We start from the raw sequence: 24,766 nt of genomic DNA on the forward strand, positions 1-24,766 counted from the left end.
TTCTATCGCTTTGTGTGTATTAATCTTTGGGAGATCTTCAAGGTGTGATAACCTTGAGAAAAGAAGATTAATTTTTCAGTCTCCAAGTATTTACGCAAATGGCTAACACAAAAAATGTCACAGATGATCGAAACAGTTTTAATGATAACAAAAAAAAAAAAAGTGACAATGATTGCGACTGTTGCTAGAATATCACGGGCTGACACAGTTTTTTTAGTGATGTATAACATTTATTTTTGGCCAACGTTACCTTTCTGGAAACGTGTGAAAGCTGTGGAACCGATAAGTCTTTCTCAGCAACAGATGGGGAAGGTGGAACGAGACACTGCGGTATTCTCCATGCAGCCAGAAAAAAAAAAAAAAATCTCTGGCACATTTTCTGGCATCTCATTAAATGAACTTTAATGTGTATTCACTCGCACAAAATAGAATAAATGCACATATATTATCTCAAATTATCTCACATGTATTATCAAACTCTATAAGAGATTTAATTGGCATTTAAGGAGTTTGAAAAATAATTTTAAAAAAATTACCAGTAAACTGGAAACCAGAAATTAATAATATTTTGCTTTTAAAATGAAAAGTTTGATTTAATCTTATTGGCAGAAATTAAAACATCCTCCCTTTTGCTTACTTTCTGTACAAAACATGTGGCCTGCCTATTGAATGTGTTACTGATTCCCAATATCTAATCATATTTGCTTAAAGATATAGCTTAACATTGTTTGCCTGTAAGGTTGTTTGTATTTCATCTATTTCAGCACCACTTTTCTTTTACTGCTCAGTCGCTAAAATCTTTAAGCTAGCAAGTCAGCACGCCTGAAATATGCTAACATCATACAATTTGATGATTAAATAAAAATAAAAATATTAAACTCTACTGTATTGTCACTTTGCTACCTTCTCTTTAAGAAATCTTAAGTTGGTTTCTGGAAAATATGTCTACTCTAACTTTTGTAAGAGCAGGCTCCTAAATACCTGCGGCTCATTGCTATTTAGCTTAACAAGCAAACGTATCATAAGACCAACAAAAATCAACAGAAGGCTTAGAAAATATAAGCTACCTCACAAATGACTGGTTCCTGTTCAGATTTACCTCTGTTGGCTATTGATGACTTCATCACAAATCAGAACACCACGGTCTAAAAAAGTCTTCATGTTTTAAGGCGTGAAGACTGTTTCCACTTCCATCTTCTCTGCTGTCATTTGTTTTCATTCCTCCTTATCTGTTAGCCTGTTTAACCTTCTGTGCCGCCCTCTTTTACCTTCAGCCAGAATAACCCTGTGTCTGGCAGATCCTTCATCTTCACTTTGACAGATGGAAATAGGGGAGTGACGAAAAAAACAAAAAAAGAGAAGACTGTTATAGAAAGAAAAAAAAGAAAACAGAGCAAGCAACAACAGAAGGTAGATCTTGGTGCATCTTTACTTAAAAAAAAAAAATAAATTTGTGCATCAGTGACGTGAAAAAAAAATGCCTGGGGATATACAGTATTTCGTGTATTTAGGCTGCATTTTGGGCTGATTTGACAGAATGTTTTTCAGGATAGTTCAGATATACTGTGTGTGAGTTCTGCGGCTCAGAAGACTTCAATCCTCTATCTGATGCCCTGACTCTGTCTAATGATCAGACGTCAAGCCGGATTTACTGTTTGAGAGGTCTTTTTTTCACTCCGTGATTTGTACTCGTAGATGGCAGTAAGAAAATGACAGATTGTCCCTGTGTGCTTTGCTTCGAAACACTGTCTTTGCTACTTTGAAGCCCAGATGAGCAGAACTGACGACAAGCGGTGAAACTTAAAATATTAATAATCGGATCAAACTCGTGCAAGCTAAATGCATATTGATGTGAAGTCAGCTGTCACAAATCAAAGGTATAGTTGTTGGCCCTCTGTAACAGAATGCCTGCTTGTTCAAGACCGAAAATGTATCTTTTCTGGGGAAAAAACAACAAAAAACTTCTTCCATAATGCATAGTGAAGGGAGTGTTAGACGTATGAGGTGGTTGGTCTGTTTTTCTTAGTGAGTACTTTGCTGTCAGTGATTCTCTTTATATCTAACAACAATGAGATGATGTCTTGTCTTGTTCAAATTGGCTTAAACCAGAAATTGACCTTGTAGAATTGTATCAGGCTACAGACTCCCCCCAAAAATCTGTTTTAAAAAAGAAGAACGTGGAAAATGAAAAACTAAGTCAGATCTTTGATTTAAAGCTTGCTTGTGTTACGTCCACAAAGGGCACAACATATTTGAGGACACGAAGACAAAAATGAGGATTCAAAAGTAATTTTTATTTCAACTCTCTCAACCTTTTTCTTTAAGATGAGCTTCTTTTGATTTTTCTGTGAAGAAAAAGAGAGAATTAAATCCTCGGTTCCCCGTGTCCCAAAAAAAAGAAAACAAAAATCCCAAAGTATAAACAGAAAGTTGGACCTGATGAGCCGATCAAAAAGAACAAAACGGTACAGGAGGGGGCCAACCCTATACAGGGCCGTCGAAGCCCCTGCTAGTACCGGACTACAAGAAAAAAGAAACTACTGCTAAAGAAAAATCGAAAACAGGACAACCGGTCCCACCAGGTCAAAAATCACAACAAAAAAAAAAAACATCAACCAAACAAACGGCTAACAAAAACTACCGTGTGGCAGGCTGGAGACGTGCGCACCGCGTCAGAACGCATCCTGGGTGTTTGTTGGGAGGGGGCGTCGCCCTTTACCTGGCGCAACCCAGCCTATTTATAGGCGGTCCAACAGCGTCACAAATTCACGGACCAAATTACAAGAAAGAATTATCAAAACTCCAAAGTATATTAAACAACAACAAAAAAAAAATCATACAACTAACTTCTATACAAAATGATCCAAGTGAAAAAAAAAATAGACAGAAATAAATACAATGTGCCGAAGCACATAACACTTGGTAGATGTATAAAATGCAAAAATTCAAAAGTGCAAAGAGAGAACATAAACATACTGACAAATCAAAATTTCTGTAAATAAGCAACTTTTTAAAATTTTTTTGATTTCTAACCAGAAGGCAAAAGATAACAATAAGATTAGACTTTTTTACAGCAACAACTTTGTTGACAATGTAAAACTCTAAGAAAGAACATATACCTCTGGGATTATTGCACTAATATCCAACCCTTTCACTAGTGGTATGCACAGAAACCTTATTGATTCAAATGACTGTTGATGTGAACACAGCCTAGAGAAAACGGTTCTGTTTTATTTTAGGTTATCACATTGTTCCATCTGCTCCCAGATTTTTTTTAGGGAGCAAAAAAAAAAAAAAACCTAGCATGCTTGAAAGCATGGCTTGACTCAAGGCCACTGTCCTTGGCCCCAAAGAGATCAATTAACCGTGGATCACAGTGTTTCAGAGGGTCCGCGTCTACCTGTACACGTTGTGGTTTTTCTAAAAATCTTACACCTCTTACCACCCTGCAGTCAGTCGGGCCGCTCTGACAGGCAACACTTTACTCTGCAACCTCCCCCAACGGGGTGAGAACACGTCCATCAAAATGAGGCTGCCGCGACAGACAAGCTGGGTGCTAGACAACCTGTCAGATCAGGTTGTGTTCCACTCTGCACAGCTTTGCCTTCATTTCATCGGCCTGTCTGTTTTTTGTTTTTTTTTACACTTATTTTAACTCACTTTCACCCCCAACAGCTCCTTCTATCTTTCTTTCTTGATAAATATTTCAAGCTCCACTCAAATTTATGTTTGAAGTTGCCAGTTCACTCACAAGCTCTGTCCATATCACTCAGAAAGATGTGTTGATGGTTTCTTTTGGCATTTGTTGTCAGACGACTTTCTTTTCTTTTTTTTTCCCCACATCTAACAAATGCTGGACATTTCAGGGATTCACCTCTGCGGCTGTTGTTTTGACGCTTGATGTTTTGTTTGTTACCACAGGTGTACAATGCCCGTCCTTACAAGTGGCTGAGTGGAAGTTTCCTCGGACGGCCAGGCAAAACATTACTGGTAAATTGGACAAGCTTAAGTACCCATACTGAGAGGGTAAAACGAGTATCGAACATATTGATGTTTCTTCTTTCAGTGTACAGATTTCAATGGTACTGTTGACTTTAAATTCACACTGTATGCCTAAACTAACCCAAGTTGTTTATGAATACAAGAAATCACAATAAATAGGTCCTGAAAATGAAGTTATGTGAAATATTTTGGAATTACACGTCATGGTTAAATACAGATGCTTTCTGCAGTTTGTTTTCTAACTACACAATATCAGACGTCCGAAGATACTGTAGCTCTTTAACCTATCATGGCTGTCATGGTAGTGAGAAACCTTTGTAAAGCCTCATCGGTCAAGACTAAAGCATTTCATCTTCAATTCCATTAATGAGGAACAGGATTTATTTCTAAGTACCAGCAGATTTTATATATGTTCTTGCTATACTTTTTTTGTTTGTTTGTTTTTTTTTTACATCTCATTCTCTTTATCTGTTCAATAGTTCTTTCTCTTGTCCTCCCATCTAATAATAAACAACCTAGTTTTGAACTTATTTGTCATAATATTTGCCCATAATATCTGGATGGAGTTTTATGTCAACAAGAGTATTATAATAATTTCTACTGAGAAAAACATTGATGTGTTCAGTACGTATTTTTCCCAAAATAGCAACAATCCGACTTTTATTTTATTTTTGCCTACTGATGAACTTCTCCGACACCAGGTTTTAATTTGGTGAGGCGATTCTCCTTGCTCAAAGACACAGATGTCAGAAAGCTCCGCAACCCTCGAGGTTCTGTCATCCTACGCCTTGGCAAGACGTCACTCTTGCGCCCAAGCAAGTAAGTTCACTGTATATCTCTCTCTCTTTTTTTTGGTCTTCTTCTTCACTGCTTTGCTTCCTTTCCCCAGCAGGGGAATTCATCCGCCACAAATAAGTTTTGTTCAGATTTAACTGGAAGGAAAGGAGAATAAAAGTTAAATTATGTGCAAGATTTCCCACACTGTGTGGGCACAGGGTTTGACAGACGTTCTCTTTTTCACATCCGTCTGAATGTACCCGTTAGCCGTATCGGCTTGTGAAGTTCACCATGTGAGCGCTGTCTAAGGGCTATTACATGGAGAAGCAGAAATGCTGGTCAGGCGCTGATTGAATTTCCAAAATTACTACTGTTACTGGCTTGTAAAAGTGAATTCTTACAACCTTTCTTTTTTTCTTCTTTTTTGGGGGGGATTTAACCACATTTCTGTATTAAAACAAGCTTGCATAATGAAATTTCATCCTTACTTGCCTTGGCAGAATCTGTAGGAGTGATGTCTTAATTAGTAGGCATGTTGCAGTTGCCAGCCACAAAAAAAAAAAGATTTATCAGGGTGAGGATTAGGCAGCTCCATTTTAGAACATGTTCTGAACTTGTTTTCTGGGCACAATTTTTAGTCATTAAAAATCCAGCAGCTTGTGGCTTCCTTTCTGTGTGGCTATGTCTTTATACATTTAAAGGTTTTTTACTCAGAGGTTACTTGTAGAGTTGACAAATGCTTTTAAGGGTTTTGTTCTTTGGTCTTTTTTTTTTTCTTCTTTGTACTTTCCATAAAATTTTAATGTTATACTCCCCAATAATAAAACACTTTATTTATTTATTTTTTAAATTGCCAAATGGGTTAGCTCAGAGCTCAAAGTATTTTATCACTCTGTGTTTGGATGTGATGTGCGAACTCGCTTGAAGATGAATCTGCCTACACCACACATTTTTCACCTGAAACATGTTTTACTTTTCGTCTTAAGAGTCACAAATATTATTTGTCAAAATCTCAGAGAGAAGTATTTCTAGCGAAAGGAGAGAGAAAACACACACAGAACTCTATCACCTCTTAGGAAACCAGAACCTGTGTGGCAAAAGAACAACATTTCAAGATGTTTTTGTTTTGCTCTTAAGCATACCAGGAGAGCACAGAAAGGCCTCGCTACGTCTATGTTACACTGAATTTTGTTTTGTTTCTTGAGATTTTGATGTCTCAGATAAATTTATCTTATATATACATGCAGCTCTGGAAAAAAATTAAGAGCCCACTGCACTGAGCGCCACTGAAAACCTTCTGGTTATTTCACCAAATATTGCTTTCTGGACTCTTCCTGAGTTAAAACATGAGCATCTTAATTGTTATTTTGACCATTTCTCATTTTCTGCAAATAAATACAAATAATAAAAGAACAAAGTTCATTTTACTCAAATGTATGCCTATGAAAAGTAAAATCGGAGAAACTGGTAATTTTATGTGATCTCAATTTTTTTCCATGTATATAATTAAGAAAGGAAAAGCCATGATGCTCTCCACCTATTCTTTTAGAGTGCACTCTCTATGACAAGATAATAGGATGAGAATTGACTTACCCGGGCCTGAGACTGCACAATAATGGCAATGCTCAGTAAAGAGATGAATGACATGACACCAGCGCTCAGCCACTTGTGTTATATGAGAGACGACTACAGCAGTCTTGCAGAAAAGGATCCAATAATCATCACAATGGCAGGCTTCCAAGGCAGGGATTTAAGCATAAAGCATAAAGAGCCAGTGGGCAGGTTGTGAGATGATACACCCATACTGACTGCAGAACTTGACTGCGCTTCATAAACGCCTCACCATCAGACCGGGCCGTTTCTGATCGTGGAAGATCAGAACGACAGTTTCTTTCAGCTGTTAGTCAGTGTTTCCTCTTAGACATTGTTGCAGGCAAGGTGAGTATGGATTTATTCATGACAGGAACTAACAAGGGGGCATTGAAAAAAAAACCACAGAAAAAAACAAAAGAAGAGCAGCAACGCACCATCTTACAAGGGTAAATGCAACCGTTACCCAATACTTTAAGAGTCAATACCGGTGAATTCCTGTTTGAGGGAGAGGACCATTGAAGTGTCAAGGTGCTGCAGTGGTGTGTTGTGATGAACAAAGCGTGGAGCCTAAAAGTGTAGGTCTTAATGTACTTGTCTATCTATGTTCTGACTATCGCCTGTAGTCATTAGACACGGATTTTGTACTAAAGAATAAGAAACATACAAAGGTGGCAGAAATGAGCCTGATCTGTACGGCTGTTGAACTCACCTTAGAGACAGATTAACTCTACTTTAAGTTCCCTTGGAGGGGATATTGTCCTTTCGAAAAGATTAAAAGTCAGCTCAGATTGTTCTGTGGTGGCGCAGGGGGTTAGCACGCCCCACGTTTGGAGGCCTTAGTCCTCGACGCGGACGTCGCGGGTTCGCCTCCCGGTCCCGACGACCTTTGCCGCATGTCTTCCCCCTCTCCTCACCCTCCTTCCTGTTTGCCTACTGTCGAAAAAATACGAGCCACTAGCGCCGCAAAAACTCTTCGGAGAAAAAAATGGGAACAAAAAAAAAAAAAAGTCAGCTCAGACTGCTTTGGCAGCTGATTACGAAGTCTTCTGGACGCCTCAATTTTATTTGTTTATTTTTTGTTACGGTCTGTTGGGAGGAGACTGCTGGGTAGATCCAGAAAATGCTGGAGAAATTGCATATCCCTTTTGGACTGGAATGAAATGGAGAGGGATGTGTTGGCTTGGTTTCAGTCTTGGCCCTGTTTTCCCCTACATCCTCATTTCGAACAGAAGAATGACAATGGATGGATGTACAGTTACCTGACTAGAAGAAAGCTAATGATGCAAACAAAACAAAACAAAACCCTCTAGATTGCACGAAGAACTAAATAAGAATAAGGAAAACTCGACGTCCTTCGTTAATCTTTATATCTTACTCAGTTCTCGAGGGTTTGACCAAAAACCCAATGAAGCTGACTGTAAGCGTCAAGTGACATTGAAAAAAGACACAAGTCAAATCTCACCACAGGGATTTGAGTTTTCAGCAAATTCATATTTGGTTAAGTCTAGGTTTATCTTTAATAATCTGAGTGTGATGCTTTTAAGCCAGTTAAAGATATATCATGAAGCTAAGACAGCAGCTGATTAGGTGATATCTGAAGGTATCTTCACAAACAGCTGACTCACTGTAATTTCATTTATATCAAAAACACCCACTCATCCATCCTGAGAGCTGTGCACCACTATGGAAATAGCATAAGGACCTGTTACAGATTAGGTGTTTATAATTTGTTTAAATTTCACAAAGGAAAGAAACACAAAGCAGTCTAGCAACAGGGAAAACCTACGGCATGTAAAAGCATTTGTCAGTTGTCGCTTTCACACCGAGTCCGCTTCTTTCATGTGTCAAGTACTCGCTATTTAACATTCCTTCTGGTTAACGCTGACTGAAGCGCTAAGAGAAAGAGACCCCAGCCACAGCAAGCAGTGGATCCAAACACACTTAAGAAGTCTCAATACAGGTCTTAATGTACCTCCCCAGTTAATATCCCGTTCTTAAGCAAGAGATCTACTGTTTTATTATCATATTTCCTCTGTTGTTCTCCTCTCCTGTGGCTCTTGTTACTAAAACAAGAGAGGAAGATGTAAGTTTCCCTGAAATCTGAGTCTGTCTGATTCATTCTGAGTAATCTCTTCTCGGAGCGCATGTCGGTCTGTTTCTGGGTTTCTGGGATTTTTTTGTTATTTTTTTATGTATTCATTTATTTAATTTTTTTTAATGACCCTGAATGTAACAGGCCATGTTTCAGCACGTCCAACTAAAAAAGTAGTCGATAGTTTTTCTGAGTGGTTTTGTGCCCTGCAGCTCTCTAATCGACAGCAAAACAACTCTGTTCCGAGCACGACTTTTTCTCTTTTCTCTTCTCTGTCTGTCTGTCTGTGGCGCGTTCTGTCACATTTTCTTCCATCTTTTCTTCATCAGCTTTTCCACCTACATTCTTTAATTATGAAAAGCCAAAACTCCTATGCATTTATTTGGTCCCTCGCTGTATATTGTTTTTACCTTTTTTTTGTACCTCTCTGTCCTTCTTTGTCTTCTTTCTTCTCTTTTTGTTCAGTCTTTTCTCCTTCTCACTTTCCCCTCCCCCCCCCACTCATCTTCTCTTTGTTTTGACGTCTCGTACTTGCCTGTTTTCCCCAGGATCCTACCTCGTTCATAAATCAACGTCACCCAACTTCTAGGAGTGGGAGACCAGCTGCCTGCATCAACAATTCTGTGTGCGTGCAAAGGGAAAGAGTTGGAGTGAAATAGAGCAAGGGAGAATATTTCAAAGTTTTTACCGTCTCAGTGAGGAGACATTTCACTGGGCTCTATCGTGAAACCCTCGTCTCTCAATATATCCACACACCTGTATGGATTGTATTTTTGTGTGTGTGTGTTTTAAATTTGTGATCTTAGATGCCCTTGACTGAAACCGAAGGATGAAGCCTGCCGGACTCTTTCTGCTATGAAAATTAATGCCAAAGGGTCACACACACCGGCTTTCCATTGTGCTTTACGAATATAATTCAAAACTAGGCCAACTGAGTGTCTGGAAAACAGTTTATATCCATTTTTTAAAAATCCTGTTTCAGTTTGGGAATACTAAAAGCTGCGTAGTGTTGAACTACAGAGCTGCTAAAAAACTCAAGTTTTTCATAAATTTACAAATTATTTTATCGATTTGTTCAGCAGGTTGCTTAGAAATTTTACTTCAAACTGTCTTTTGTCTAGAGCGACTCCTTGAGATCAAACTAAATACTGTCTGAGGGTTAAATGGAAAGACAAAATTGTCATTGATTATCATTATTGTGAAAAATATAAATATAAATGACCTGGAGTTTTGAGAGGAGTTTCTTTGCATTCATAATGTCTGAAAAAATGTACTGATCAGTACTTTATTTTGTCCCCTGGTAACAATGTGAGTTAAATAATCGGCTTAAACAAAGTCCCAGTCTAATTCAGTGAACATATTTCATACTTCATGTATTTTAGAGTGGCCAAACTTATCTAATAAATTGCTTTGATTTTGTTTTCAGTATTTAATATTATTAATCAAAATTAAATATAAAAAATGTTTTAAATTGAATGGTTCATGTATTAATGTAAAGTGTTTTATACTTATTTATGTTTTAAAAATATTCCCAGCTAATACTGAAATGAAATATGTTGTGGGGAAATAAAAGTAGGTATTGATGTGTGTATTTTGTTTTACCGAATGATTTCAATTAGCTGGCAATCATCCCGTATCTGACATTTCCTAACTTCCGTGTTCCAGTCAAGTGTTCCCTCACGGCTTACCTGACGAGTTCACGTTGATCTTCACCCTGGCTTTGAAAAAGTCTGCACTGAGGGACACCATCTACCTCTTTCAGATATCGGATCAGCAGGGGTATCCACAGGTGCTGCTTGCTTCACACTTTCTCGTTGTCCTGCAACACTCCTCTCTCCTCCTGTCGCCACACATCCCCTCTCTCATTTATACCCTATCCATCGATCGCTCACCTTTTAATCATCTAACTTTTCTTCTGCGTCTTTCTTTTTTGTGACCCTCTCATCACTTTTTGCATAGTCATCCACTTTCCTTTTCGATTTTTTTTTTTTTTCTCACGCGACATCTTTTCAATTCTCTCCACCCTTTCATCCCATTTGCCTTTTGTCCTGCCTTATTTGTCATTGGGCAGCCCTTTCTCTCTCTCCATCTCTTTCTTTCTCTTTGTCCATCCTACCTCAATCATCTCCAGCTCTCGTCTTTCATTCACCTTCATTATTATTCATATGTGTTCCATGATGAAGCACTGGAGTCCCTCCGAGTCTCGATAATCGCTACGAGTCTGAGGCCAGATTTAAATGCTTAGTGTGTATGATGGATGGAGGCTAAGTTGCCTCATTAGTTGTGATTGATTGGCTGCACTTCTTGTGTGCGTAATTAATGCCTTCCTTTACTACCTCGTCTTTGTTGTATCGTTCTGCAGAGCCGCTTGCTTCTATTTACGTGTGCAAATTATTCTTTGTTTAACTCGAGATTCAACACATTTTTATGTAGCGTTTAACTTCTTACCCCATCATAACCGACTCCTTTCCTCCCAAACTGAAGCTTTCAGTGGACTTCAGCACTGCCGACGGCACCCTGACCCTGCGAGCCAGAGGTGCCGACCCCGAGGCCGAGCTGGTGAGCTGCGTCTTTAACGGCGAAGGCGTCGAAGCCCTGACGGACCTCCAGTTTCACAAGCTGGCCCTCAGCGTGCAACGCGACGCCGCCTCCCTTCACGTTGACTGCAACTCCATCGAGACAAAGCCCCTCGAGCCCCGAGGCGTCCTGCAGACCGACGGACACACACTGCTGGGTGTTCGGGCCTCAGATGCCGGACCGGTGCAGGTGAGAATAACTTCTCCAAAACCTCCTGCAATAAGACCTGAATGGTAATCTAATGGTTGGCTGCGGAGAATGCATTATAAGCCTTTACCTATTAGGGATAATAATACGTTTTGTTTTGGGCTAAGATCTACAATTTTTTTCTCTAATAACCACCCAACCAACCCTAAAAATAAAGTAATGTTATTTTCCAATTACAGAGTCTACAGAGAAACTTTCAAAATTCCTGTTTCCATTTGTGGAGACCCTAAACCTAAAAAAAAGTTACAAATGGTGGGAAGCACACTTTCGAAGTGAATTTCAATTGATGGTTTTTGACTACAAATGGCAATCCTATTTTTCATGTTTATGTTTTACATTAACTTCACAACTAAGCACGACTTTGTGTTGATTTACCACATCACATCCCTGTTAAGCACACTGAAGATTATGTTTGTATAGTTACAAAATGTGACAAAGGTATATGGGTTTTGAATATGCTTGAAAAGTTACTTTACTTCCACCATACACAACATTCTTCCAAGCTTTAAAAAACAGAGGGATATCAATTGAATTCTTAAGGCTCTATGTTAAATTTGATATACGATGACTGGCAGGTGTTCAGTGTAATAACCAATGTTATACTTTAATTAGATAGCTACCTTTATCAGATGTTTGTGTGAGAAGCAAAGACATAAAAAAGTGTTTCTCCTGATGAGTTTACAGGAACACGGAATAACTCATTTGTACACTACACAACATTGAAATCCCTTGCCACACATTACTAAAGCACACAATGCACGTTTATATCAAATAGAGTTATTGATGTGATTATGCGAGATATGTGCAGTTTTTAATGTGTGGCAGTCTTATTTGAATTTGATTATTACAGCAAGACTATGGAATAAATCAAGATTAAGATAGGAATGTTAATGAAAAGCAGTTTGGCTCCTTCGTTAGAATGCAAAACAGATGCTTCGTAAGTGCAGAAAGGATGGCTCATACACACACATGCAGGTGAAGCTCTCAACAAACAGCTTTCCAAATGATTTGTTTGAATGGAAAAATTAATTGGCCTTTAGCCATGTTTACTGCCTCGCTTTAACTTATAGCAGAAATACAGCCGCGGACACGCAGCCCTGCATGCAAACGCTCTATTAGTAATTTCCTCCTCTCTCTCGGTTTTCATGCTCTCTCTCCAGATGGATGTTCAGCAGGTGATGCTGTATTGTGACCCATTGCTTGCAATTGAAGAGTCCTGCTGCGAGATCCTCGGCGCTCGGGTAAGACAGGAAATACTTTCTCCCTGTGAATGACACAGAAACCGATTCCTGATCTCTGTTTCAGAAGTGGATTAATAGATGGAGTGTGACAGTTGTAAGCCATGTATCTCCAGCTGTAGTCCACGCCTTATGAACCTCCCCCAAACTTTAAAATGGGCTTTGCTTTACAGTCCTCTCACGGCCACAGTCATCCATGCTGCTTGTGCACTTTTTCCAGACCAATATTCCTGCGGAAATAATGCAAAAGTATTTGTGAACATCACCAGCTTCTATATTGATGACCATTTGCTGCTTTACCCTCCTTGTGGACAGTGTGAGGACAACTGTCCCGTCAGCAGTCTTTCCACATGATTGTGTAGGCCATGACCATGCCGTTTTATTATTTAAGAAAAGCTTTTTATTGGGATTAGTGATTTTCCGATAATATAGCATTTGCTGTAAGCCCTCATAAACTAAGCAGAAATAAATGTTTTAAAATCATACCTATCTGTTATGAATCTGTGCATTTATATGTGTTCCGCTGCTCATATTGAAAAACTGAAATCAGTCAATGTTTTCGCCAGAAAAAAAATGCTCACTGCACACTTGTTAAAGCTTCTTTATGGTGTCGGAAGACTTCTACTGAGCAGATGCACAAAAAGCTGAGTGTGTATTATCTAAATGAAACACCATAAGGGAACTTATGGTTTGCTCTAGTTAATAACCAATGGTTTGTCTTCATGTTTCTATACTTGCTGTATTTTATTCCAGCTTCTGTCATAACTATGTAAAGAAATAGGCTGCCGTATATTGAAGATGCAGCAAGACTGCTATCCACAGAACACAACACTTTAACAATTGTCTAACAATTTATTCTTCAGAGTATTTCAAGAACACACACACACACACATATATATATATATATACATACATATATATATATTTATTTGTATAATCACATACTGTGTAATTAAGTCTCATCAGCTTTGATTGTGAAACATGTTCTTGCTTTGAAAACAAATCTAATTTAAGGCATCTTGCTTCCAGCCCCAGCAAAGGGCTTTAATAATATATTCCGCACCGTTTCCCTTGTTTCTTGCCCGTCCGCTCGATTTCTTTCTTCTCTGACTTGAAAGTTTTTGTTTGCACACCTCCAAAGACTTATTAAATTGAAAACAGATTCATTTGATTAACAACAGAACAGGAATCTGCTCAGGCATGAGGAGAATGGCAATCATCCACTTCAGGAGTTTGTTTTTCAGCTGAAAACTCTTTAACTCCTAGTCTGTGTTTTTTTGCAACATAATTCTCCAGGGTTTTATTACCTATGTGCCTTTGTGTTTGTGCCTTCTTATGCCAAATGAATTTGAAGGAGTCGGACGTCAAAAAGGCAGGGGGCATGCTCCCTCGGATGTTTGAAAGTTAAGTCTTATGCAATGAAGACTTCATGCTGTAAAATGGATTGTATGGGCTTGTAGAACAAAACCATTACACTTTAGCTCTTTGTACGTGTGCTGCAGGGCTTCCTTTGAGCAACAGCTAAATTTGGCTTGAGAGCTGGAGAGGCAAGTGTGACAAATTGTAGACCTGTGGCAACTGAAGGATTTTTATAGACAAATAGCACAGTGGAGAACATGAACCACATTTTGTACAATTGTCATGTTCTGATTTCTGAACCGCCTTTATTCCCACACTCTATTTGCATCATATGGTTGTAATTATACCCAGTTGGTCATTTTCTTTACTGTGCAGTGCCCTGCAAAAAATTTTGGTTTCCTTTGAACTTTTTGAAATTTTAAAATTTTACGACCACAAAACTCTTCAAGTAGGAAGGGAAATGATTAATGGATGTAAGAAGTCGTTTATATATCTTGCCCTTTTAGCTCTGATATTCCTAACTAAAATCGAGCACAACAAATGAGAGTCCAAGACAAGAGTTCCATAGCGACACTGGAGAAGCTCCTGTTTGAAGATAGAGCATATAAACAAGACATTGGGGAAAAAAGGCATGAGAATTTCAGTTTGTATTTGCCACAAGGGATATACAAACGTTGGAAGAAGGTGCTTTGATGGGATCGCATTTTGCAAATTCTTCTCTGCCCATCTCCACAGCGAAATAATGGAGGTGACAGCATCATTTATTGAGAATGCTTCTCTTCAGCTTTGCAGGGAAGCTGGGTAGAGTTGATGGGAAGATAGCTGGGGGAAAACACAGGAAAATTCTGCGAGAGGCTACAAGAGACTTGAGAATAGAATTGTTCGCATCAAAGCTAATCCATGTCACAACGGTCCAGCCAAAATCCAAGCCTAAATACAATTCAGAGTCTCTGGCATGACTTGAACATTTGCTGTATATTGCCAGGAACTTTACATCCAGTCTTACTGAGTATGAAAAAAATGAAAAAAAGATTTATTCTCTACATGTGCCAAACATAACCTGTGTAATTTATGGAGCAGAATGTGCATGTCAACCTAGCAGCCTTGCATAATTTCCCATTCACTATGCGAAATGTTTGTGTTTCAGTTCAAACCCTAATAACTAAGAAGATTTATGTTTGTGACTTGTAAAGGATTCTTAGTTTTTATCCAGTTATTTTATAACCAAAGGTCAACACCAATCCCATTCCAATCCAACTGACATTCCGACAATGCTAACTTGCTAATAAGCTAATTTGCTGACATAATGAATAATAGGCCTTTGCTATCAAAAAAAATGTAATGCTGTGCTAACACGTTGTCATTTTATTGCCTTTACTGTTAATAAGGTAGCTTAACAGAGTGAAAAGTATACAGCAACGTTGTGTTTTTTCTGTCTCCTGCTTGCAGTGCCCTACTGATACTGCAAAGAGCCGTCGAGCAGCTGAAAACGACCTGGATGAAAACATGTTTAGCCAGGTAATTTCCACATCCACGACACACACAAACTACAGATGGGTTGTTATTCGATAAAACCACAAAATGTAATCGTAAACATTGTTCGAATAATAATAATAAAACGTCTTTCTCAAAATATATGTGAAAGAGAATGTAGCCTAGCATGGGAAAAATGTTTACAATGCATTTGGATCAATTGAAACCACACTTGCATAAAATTGTGCCACAGAGGTAAAGGTCTAACTCATGCTTTCCGGTCTGGTCTGCTATATGTTTGGTGCCATGATGAAATGTTGACTGGTCTACAGTTGACAACGCCTTTTGTTCGTTGACCACTTTCTTCAAGTGGTCAACGAACAACAATCCAGAATACACAGGAATTAGGAGTGGATAAAAGAGGTAGAGATGGGTTTACAGGCAGCCTAGATGAGAAATACATAGTATTAAAATACAATAGGGTGAAGAATTGTTAGGAAAATAAAATAATATAAAATTTTGATTATTTTATGAAAAGAATGATGGGATTTTCTATGCTAGGCTCCTTTAAAATTGTCTTGTGAGCATTATTGATCTAAATCGTTGCTGCACAGCCAAAAAGACAAGGACCATCTGACAGCGTATGTCATAAACAAAACCAACATTGCTTGACAATATGCAGTTGCATGTGTGCACAAAGCATGGGTGGTTTTCATGTCTTTCAAAGAGGAGTTCAAGAAAAAAAAATAAATTGGTGTTTGTGGCAAGAACTGAACAGCCTTGACATCAGTGCCTACCCATTACCCACAGAAAGCAGTGCTGCATTATGTGAAAATAAAAAATACAAAAGCTGTTATGTTCAATGGAGGAAATCTTTAAACACTGAGAACATTTTTGCCTTTAGAAGTGCAGATATTGATTTCTCCAGCTCCCAAACATTTACAGAAGTGTTGTTCAACGGAGTTGAAGTATGAAAGTGGTACCAACAAACCCAACATCCTCAGTTATAAAATGCATTTCGCTGACTGAAACAAGGCTTTAAAGAGAGCGTGGTGCAATGCATTTTCACTTGCAAGGCTCTCGTTTTAAATTTGGTGACAAGAATTTAAGCTTTTCAACAAATTGGACAAAAAAAAAGTATTTTCGCAATGCATGACACACAAAGAAACAGACAGTGTTATTATTCAGATAGATTTATCTTGGATGGTCTCAGGGAAAAACTAATTCTGGGCAGTTTGTCAAAAATGATACTTCTTCCCTCTTGAAACTAAACCCTGTGGTAGACTTTGCGTCACTTTGGAGTATTATGTGAATGTTGGTTCTGGTGATTGCTTCAACGATGACTCAAAGTTCTTCCTTGTACCGTCTTCTGTTTTTTTGTTACTCCTTATTTCATCATACATATTAAAAGGGGGAGGGATCTAAAATATGTTATTTATTCATTGGGACTTGCGTTTGTAACTCTCTGGAGTTAGCTTGGAGCTCAAGCTCTGCCAGACTCTGGGACATAGTAATCAATCCCATTGATGCTCACAGCTAGACACAAACATCTCATGTTTTTTTCTCTGCCTCATCTCTCACCGTCACTTGGACTCGTTTCTCTGTATAATTGCAGTTTGACTACTCTGCTAGTGTGAAATGTAATTCAGTCTGAAACTCTGTAAACCTAAATGGATGGAGCAACTAAATTATTTAAAATTCCAGGAACGCAATGGATGCTAGATTACATGCAATTAAACATAAACTCATTGTTCAAGCTTTTTCAAAAACTACACAAAAATTACATTGAAGGATAATGAAGTTATTACAGTTTTGCATGTTTAAGCATCTTGGAGTAGAAAACAAATGACTTTTTTTTTGTTTTGGCCAAAAACAACTACTTTGAATATCTGCCAGCTTATGGAGATCTTTAAGACTCAAGGACCATGATATGTAGTTCACACACTGTAATCTCTTATCTTAGTTCATTTCAAACCACAGTGTTTGGTTTTAAAACCATTCAAGAAAAAACAAAACAACCTCTTGAACAAAACAGATATTAGCAGCGACCCAAATAATCCACGGATATAAAAGAAATTGTCACAGATGAATGGGAATGTGCAATACATCGGCAATAACATGGGTAAAGGTCAATGCTAGTCATTTTGTAACAAATCTGTATCGGCAGAAAAGCTGCGGTGTGGTCGTGTTTGTCAAAGTGTCAAAAAGGAAGTAATAATATTGGTAAATATCAGTTATCCATCATAGCGGCAATATCGATACCGGATATCGATATCGACTCAAATTTCCATATTAGTTCATACAAATTACCGAATGAACTGTAATTTGTATGCATTGATACAAATTGTCAGTGCATACTGTTCACCTTTTCCACATGTCATGTGAAATGGTGTGGAAAAAGTATTGAACACATCTAGTAATATATATATATTTTTACTTTACAGTAGCAAAGCCTTTGTTTGTAATAACAACCTTAAACTGTCTTGAACATGTCTGTTACTCATTCAGGCACATATGTCCTGTGTGATGCTTGTATAATGAGAACCATTTCTATAGACCACAGACAAGCGTCTAAAGCATCTGATATTAATTTGTCCGTATGGATCTAAGTATTCGTTTCCAAACTCTGACAAATTGTGGCTGGTTTCTTAGATTTTTATCCGTTTCACTCCTTTCAGGGCCTCCTTTTCTTGATACATTCCAAGCTTATTCAATCTTTCACTCGTCATCGTACATAATTCGCGGACTAATTAATTGTATGTGTGGATTGGATATCAATCAACATAAATCACTTTTTTCTGTGAAAAATATTGACATGTTGAATGCATATTTTCCCCGCCGTATGAGAGCGCATCTTCAGCAGAGCTCCAAATGCTTTGCAAAGATCAGCCTTTTACCTAGAATTTCATTAAAAAAAAAAAAAAAGCCTTTTATGTGTGAAACCTTTGTACAAAAAAACATCTTCCGTTAAAGCCTAATAATGATTCCCCATATTTTGTCTGATTCTGTTTTTTAAACTTTCTCCTATTGTTATTTTTTTCACACTTGCTAGCAAACGCACGCACATGCACATTCACGCCGAGACAAACAAAGTGACTAGAAAACTTTCTATTTTTATCTGTTTATTAGGTTCCTACATAGTAAATGGACTGTGAAATCCAAGATTCCAGCATGCAGCCTAGATGATACTGAACCATACACCAGCTTCCATAAACAAAACCTTTCTAGGTGACGGCACATTAAACTCTGCATGCATGCATGCATGCATGCTTTATTGTGTCTTCTGTTTATGGAGTATTCACTATGCAAACAGGATGGTTCAGTTGGGGTCAGCTAAATTTAAAAAGCAACGACTGTGGATGTTTTCAAGACACAGGCTCTGTCTGCCTTTTTGTCATATGTATATATTTATTTCATATATGTACAGTACAGACCAAAAGTTTGGACACAACTGTGTGTCCAAACTTTTGGTCTGTACTCAGTTCAGACCAAAAGTTTGGACACACCTTCTCATTTAATTCAATGAGAAGGTGTGTCCAAACTTTTGGTCTGTATTGAGTACAGGCCAAAAGTTTGGACACACAGCTGTGTCCAAACTTTTGGTCTGTACTGTATGTAAGTCAGGAGTGTGGATAAAAATTCCTAGTTTGGTTAATGGTATTTAACACTTTACGTTTATATCCTAATAATTGAAATTCTGTAATTAAGTACAATTAAAATCGTTGTCTTTGAAATATGAGTGGAAATACATGAGAAGTGCAAAGAACCCATTGAGTGGCTATAAAATGACATGTGAGATTTGTTGTATTGAGATGAACAACACAAGCTTTTGCAAAGTATAGACTAACCATAATTGAAACTGATTGTTTGAGTTTGAATTTAAACCTCTTCTACTGGAGTGAATTAAAACATATCTGACCTGCACAGTATTGGAATTAATTTGACCGACGTTGGCTGAATAAAATTAATCGAGTCAAGGTGCTAAGCAAAGTGATTCTTTAGCACTGTTATAGGAAAAACAAACATAAAAGAAGCTCTGCTGAAATCAAATTTCATCTTGTTGTTCTTGTTTGCCTCCAAGCCACAGTTAACAATGCAGCACAGTTAGTTGTTACATAGGGTTAGAAACGTAGGAGTAAGGACCAAGTTGCTTAAGAGCAAAATCAAGACTTTTCTGTTGTGGAACAACTAATAAGATTTTTGTCCATTGGCAATTATTCAAGCAGGTAATCATTAAAAAAGAGTGTGTGTTTTAGTTATTTACAATATCACCCGTGAAGGATATTCATATTATTATTTTCCAATAATATTATGGTCTCATATACCTTTTCTATTTTAGAGACCAGGGCTCCTTTTGAAAATACTTTGCCAATTTATCTGTAAGTGTTTTTTATGTGGTCTGGGTCTGATAATGAATAACCAAATTAATCAGAAAGTCTGTAAATTTAGCATTCACTTTCAAGCATTTGACATCTTGAGAAGAGTGTACCAAATAGCTGTTTCCTAACCAGACAAATGAAATTCAGGTTTTCAATAGTACAATCGAGGTCTTGTAAGTTGCAGTATTTTTTATTATTTATTTATTTACTTTTTTTTTATCAACCTAAAGTAGAATGCCATTAGCAGTCAACTTTGCATGGCTAATATCTAGACAAATATGTTATCTTCATAATGGTAGTGACTCAGCTTGCTAGAGGTTTAAATAACAATACTATGCAAACCGGTAAACCTCCTGGGGAGATTTACAGTAAGGTTACATTGCCCTTATCAATTGTTTGATTGCAATTTGCAGTGGTTGTCTCACTGGCAGGGCAGCAGGATACAAGAGGTATAATTGACTCCTCTGACCCTCAATACCAAACCCCATCTTCTGATGATGTCAAACAACCTTTCTTTGCAACTAGTATCAAATAAGGTTTGGTACGGGTTTGTGTGTGTGTGGGGGGGGGGCGTACGTACGTGTGCGGGGGTGCGTGTGTGCGTGTAAGGGTGGGGGGTCACAGCAGTTGCTGCCTTCCTGAAATATGACAAATCTCACCCACAGTGTTTCCTATCTTGCTGCACTGTAAGCCTCTTTTTTTTTTTTTATTCAGTTTCTTGCTTTCAACCCAGATTCCAACTGAAAGGTCATCCGGGCTTCAAAAGACCCAAAGTCTTCTTTGTGCCTTTTTTTTTTTTTAAAGCCTTATGTGTGACTACTGGAGTTTTTATGATGAAGTTCAACACTACCTGTAAAATGGCTTTTCCCTTCTTCTCTATGCCACTGCTCTTATTTCTTGCCTCTTAACTTGTGTCTTGAGCAAAATTGCTTCCACTCAGCTTTCGCTTGCTTCCTTTACCTCCTTGTTGACTCTTGTTTTCCAAATCAATTTGCTATTCTGCACACAGCAGGGGGTACATATATTTATGTATTTTGGGGCTTATACGATACAGTACGTCATGTTCTTCTTAAGCTCATTCTTTTTTTAACTCTTAAAAATACAGTACAGAATAAGTCCTAATGACGTATCAATGTAAATGAAATGTCTCCTGTTTTTTTCTCTATTGTTGTTGTTGTGTGTCTGATAAATGGTACAAAATTTAAAAGGATGGACTGCAGCAACTTTCCTGCGATACAAAAATATCGTCTGATAACCTTCTTTTTTTTTTCTCTCCGCCAACAGGATATTTTTGCATCCAAGGATCTTGCAGAAAAAGTAAGCCTCACGATTCACACCCACTCGCACACACGTGACTTAACATTGCTGCATTTTTAATGAGGCTAGCGGGATAACTGGCTCCAGCTAAGACCGCTTTGTAAACTCTTCGGTTCACAAAGCGAAAGGATCATGTTCCCAGCATGTGCTCCAGTTTCCTACTGCTGTCTTAAAAAAAAAAAAAAAACATGTTTTTTTTTCGAGATGGACAAGAGCAACACTTTGAATTGAGTCTTTTGCCGTCTCTGTAAGCCCGTCCAGAGAGTTGCGTGTTCTGCTTAAATTAAAACAAGAGGACAATGTGCAGGCTAAGCAGGTTGTGCATTTGACACCATCTCCTGCTGCCGTTCTCGAACACTTGCTGACTGACTGAGAAACTGATTTACGCGTCATTAAGCAACCGGTCTCAGTTGGGGTGTTCCTTCTGCCTATTAATTTTTGTCATTCACCTACAATAGGCATGCTCTGTTCACAAATAGAATACAAACTCCAGACGCTTCATTATGTTGCTCCGGTGTGTGCTTACTAATGTATCAGGCTGCCTCTCTTGACTTCCTCAATGTGGGGTATTACCCGGGTTGGCGCTCGTGGCTCACCATAATGTTAGAGGAAGGAAGTAAAAGTGAATTTAATTTGGTTAGATTACAAGAGCTCAGACTATTTTTTTTTTTCTTTTCAATGCAGATATAAGGTAATTTACCCGTTGGATAAGAACGATTTAGAAAGGTGGATACCATGCACTTCTTCAGCTATCCCTAGCACCGAACAGGCTCATGAATTAATGTTATTATGTTAATGAACGGGCTGAATGTGTGTTAAATTTTACCTCTACTGCATGATCCCGAAGCTCAGTCAAGAGCCAATTTTCACCAGTGTTCATGTCATGCCTCATCAGCTATTCTTCTGCGCTTTTCCCCCCTTCTGCATGTGCTTCATGGTCGTGTGAGTGAAAAGGTTCAGCTCCCATCAATCTGCAGAAATTTCTTAGCAGCACAAAAAGGCAATTTCCGTGGTGCAATCCCAGAATGTAGTTCCTTCTCTTTGGCATTGGTTCACAGGACAAAGCACAAGTCGTACACGACGCAAGTGGATAAAAATTCAGGAAAATCTGCATGCTCGCGATTTACTGCTAAGCTGCAGTCTTGGCTTAATCAAACATGGCACTTGAGAAAGAGGGCTACAGTAAATCATGTTAGAAAAAAGTCAGAGATCAATCAAACGACCTTGGCGCTTCAATTTCACTCCGTGCAGACGCTAATTAAGGCCAGCCTACGCAATACTTTTATCAACAGCTACATTAGCAGCAGGTTAAGTGACACATATAGTTTGCAGGTAATTGCCACATTCCAAACAGACAGTGCCAAGTGATGCTTATCTGGTAATTTGACACAACCTTAGTTATGAGCTCAAGAATATATTCTGTTTCAAATATTATTTACTAATAACAGGCTACCACATATTCATCACCACATAACCAATCAAAAAGATACATAATAAAAAAACCTGTCATGACCAGGACAAGACCACCGAGAGAAGTCGTCATTCACCTGTAGCGTGGACAAGCAATAATGTTTCTTACCAAACTTCAGCAAATTATCTTTCTCGTTTGCTGACATTCTAAGCACTGATAAATAAATCTACCTGTATGTAGAAAGAAAGAACGTTTGGATAAGATGAGGCTACATTCAGGACAACCTGGAAATACTGGAAAAACATTTGTCGTATACTGATTTAAAATGGGGTGTGCAATTAAATGAGACAAATCCATACTTAAGAGGACATATGGCAATTCTAAAGGTTTGCCATTGTGACCATGCAAACACAATCTAGTGCTATTTGACTTTGCAGTTTCAGAGTTATCCACAACATTGAAGTCAAAAGACAGCAATGCTGATTGGTTAATTGATGCTAAAAAGTTACTGTAATCTGTCAAATCAGAAAGCTTTGAAAGACAGAGAATTATATTTCATTTTGGCGTTTCTTGAAGGAAACTCATGAATTATATCAATGTCCAGCTCCATTACCAATTTAGACTCAATGGCCAAGAGTGACATTCTGTTGAGGCATCTCTCAGTCTAGTTCTCTTTTTTTTTTTTTTTTCCAATTCTGCCCATTTGGGGAAATGATAGTTTGTCCTGGCAGCTGCTGACAAGCACTGTCAGATACAGGTACACTGTGAAACGCTGACTGTAATCCATAAGCATTGTCAGAAGTTTTGAAGGACACATTTTCAATCCGTGAGGTTTAGTAAAAGCTCCGAAGTGATTCACTTTGTCTGAGAAATGTCTAGGTCACACTTTTGAAGAGTTACATTTGTCTTTTAGAAACAATTAAGTATGCATTTTTTTTCCAAGAGTTCACCAAAAGGTAGGTCCTACATAATCTCATTTTTCAATGTGATGTGCATTTTTTTTTTCTTTTTTCTCATTATGATAGCTGAGCATCATCCCCAGAGCCTCTCACATTTTGGAATTATTATGCCGAAAAGCTTAACAAGGCCCAGCACAGTAACTTCGACAAGTATTTGACAGTGGCTTCAATGTCAAACCGATACAAATGTCCTAGTTCTCAGAAACAGGCTCCCCTCAAGAAGCAGATGCAGAGCGGAATGAGCGCAAATATTGGAGTAAATCAAAAACTTCCTCACTTCAATAATCTTGGCCTCTGTGATGTTAACACCCGCCAAGTTTAGAGAATGAGCTGTGCATGGGACATAAAGGAATAAATGATTTCTTTGCTTTAAATGCGCCGCAGGCCGTTATTCCACCCTGACATGTTGCTGCGTTTATCAAAACATTGGCCTCCGCAGTTAGATAAATCCAATCCCAGGCTTTCCGCTATCGCAATAACAAAAGCTGCAAAACTGTCTTGCATGACAATGAATTGGTTCAAATGCCAAAAATGGTTTCACAACTTTCTCCTGTTTGCTAAAAAGTCTAAAAATGAAGGTTAGATGATCTAAATCAATGTAAGGAGTTGCATCTATAGAAACAGCAAAATATTCATATTTGCATAGCTGTTTTACAATCACTTGCATAGTTTATTTTACAGCCATTAACTCAACAAACTCCTTACAACTTGTTGAGGACAGGTAAGATGCATTGACCGTACCTTCCTGACCATGTGTTATGCTGTGTTCTGGTAGAAATGGGTAAGATTAGGATATAATTAGGTAGTTGTGATTATGGGATGAATCCAGAAGCGTGTCAATCCCCTGATGGTCACTTTTAACTCTCCTGAAATCTTCACCAGGAACAACAAGGACAGGAACATTAACTTCCCTCCAACATCGCTTAACAGTGGATGGTTCCTTCAACAGGAATGAATCGATTGTCCTTGTACTGCTGCATTAATATGAGCATTTTAGACTCAGGCTTTCGGATCTTCTCTTGTTCTGCGATTTGTGTTTCCAAACACACTTCCTGTTGTACTTACTGTCCTTACGGCGGTTTTACTTAAAACATCATTAATTAATGCACAAATCCTTCCCGCTAATGCAGCGTCTGACAGACGCATTGTATTTTTCTAGCCTGAATTGAAATAATGAGGTGCCTCTTTCAATAAGAATCACCTTTACTCACCCAATGTCTTTCCCAATGGGACATAGTCTGTTTGGGGCTCCACTCTGGATAAGTTGTTTTTCTGAAAGCCTGTTTTCATCTTGTCATGACATCAGAGGTCCTGGACCCACCTCTATGAAAAAACAAAAAGGTTCTGCTGCTCCACCAACTGTACACGGCTCAGTGCCCCAG

The 24,766-nt window shown here is 38.3% G+C and overlaps 1 protein-coding gene across 7 annotated transcripts in view; it reads left to right on the top strand.

Moving 5' to 3' along the window:
• col16a1 (collagen, type XVI, alpha 1) overlaps positions 1–24,766 on the top strand; it is a 98,946-nt gene that overhangs the window by 30,848 nt on the left and 43,332 nt on the right. For 5 of the 7 annotated variants that reach the window (XM_032580180.1, XM_032580178.1, XM_032580175.1 and 2 more), the window contains exons 3-9: positions 3,922–3,990; positions 4,704–4,821; positions 10,130–10,253; positions 10,949–11,230; positions 12,409–12,489; positions 15,295–15,363; positions 20,982–21,014. In XM_032580180.1, coding sequence (XP_032436071.1) covers positions 3,922–3,990; positions 4,704–4,821; positions 10,130–10,253; positions 10,949–11,230; positions 12,409–12,489; positions 15,295–15,363; positions 20,982–21,014 — 776 coding nt within the window. Of the gene's footprint in view, positions 1–3,921; positions 3,991–4,703; positions 4,822–10,129; positions 10,254–10,948; positions 11,231–12,408; positions 12,490–15,294; positions 15,364–20,981; positions 21,015–24,766 lie in introns of those variants that run through there. The other 2 variants (XM_032580182.1, XM_032580181.1) reach the window with 2 other exon arrangements.

Source organism: Xiphophorus hellerii, chromosome 13 (assembly GCF_003331165.1).
Source record: "Xiphophorus hellerii strain 12219 chromosome 13, Xiphophorus_hellerii-4.1, whole genome shotgun sequence".
Classification (NCBI taxonomy): domain Eukaryota; kingdom Metazoa; phylum Chordata; class Actinopteri; order Cyprinodontiformes; family Poeciliidae; genus Xiphophorus; species Xiphophorus hellerii.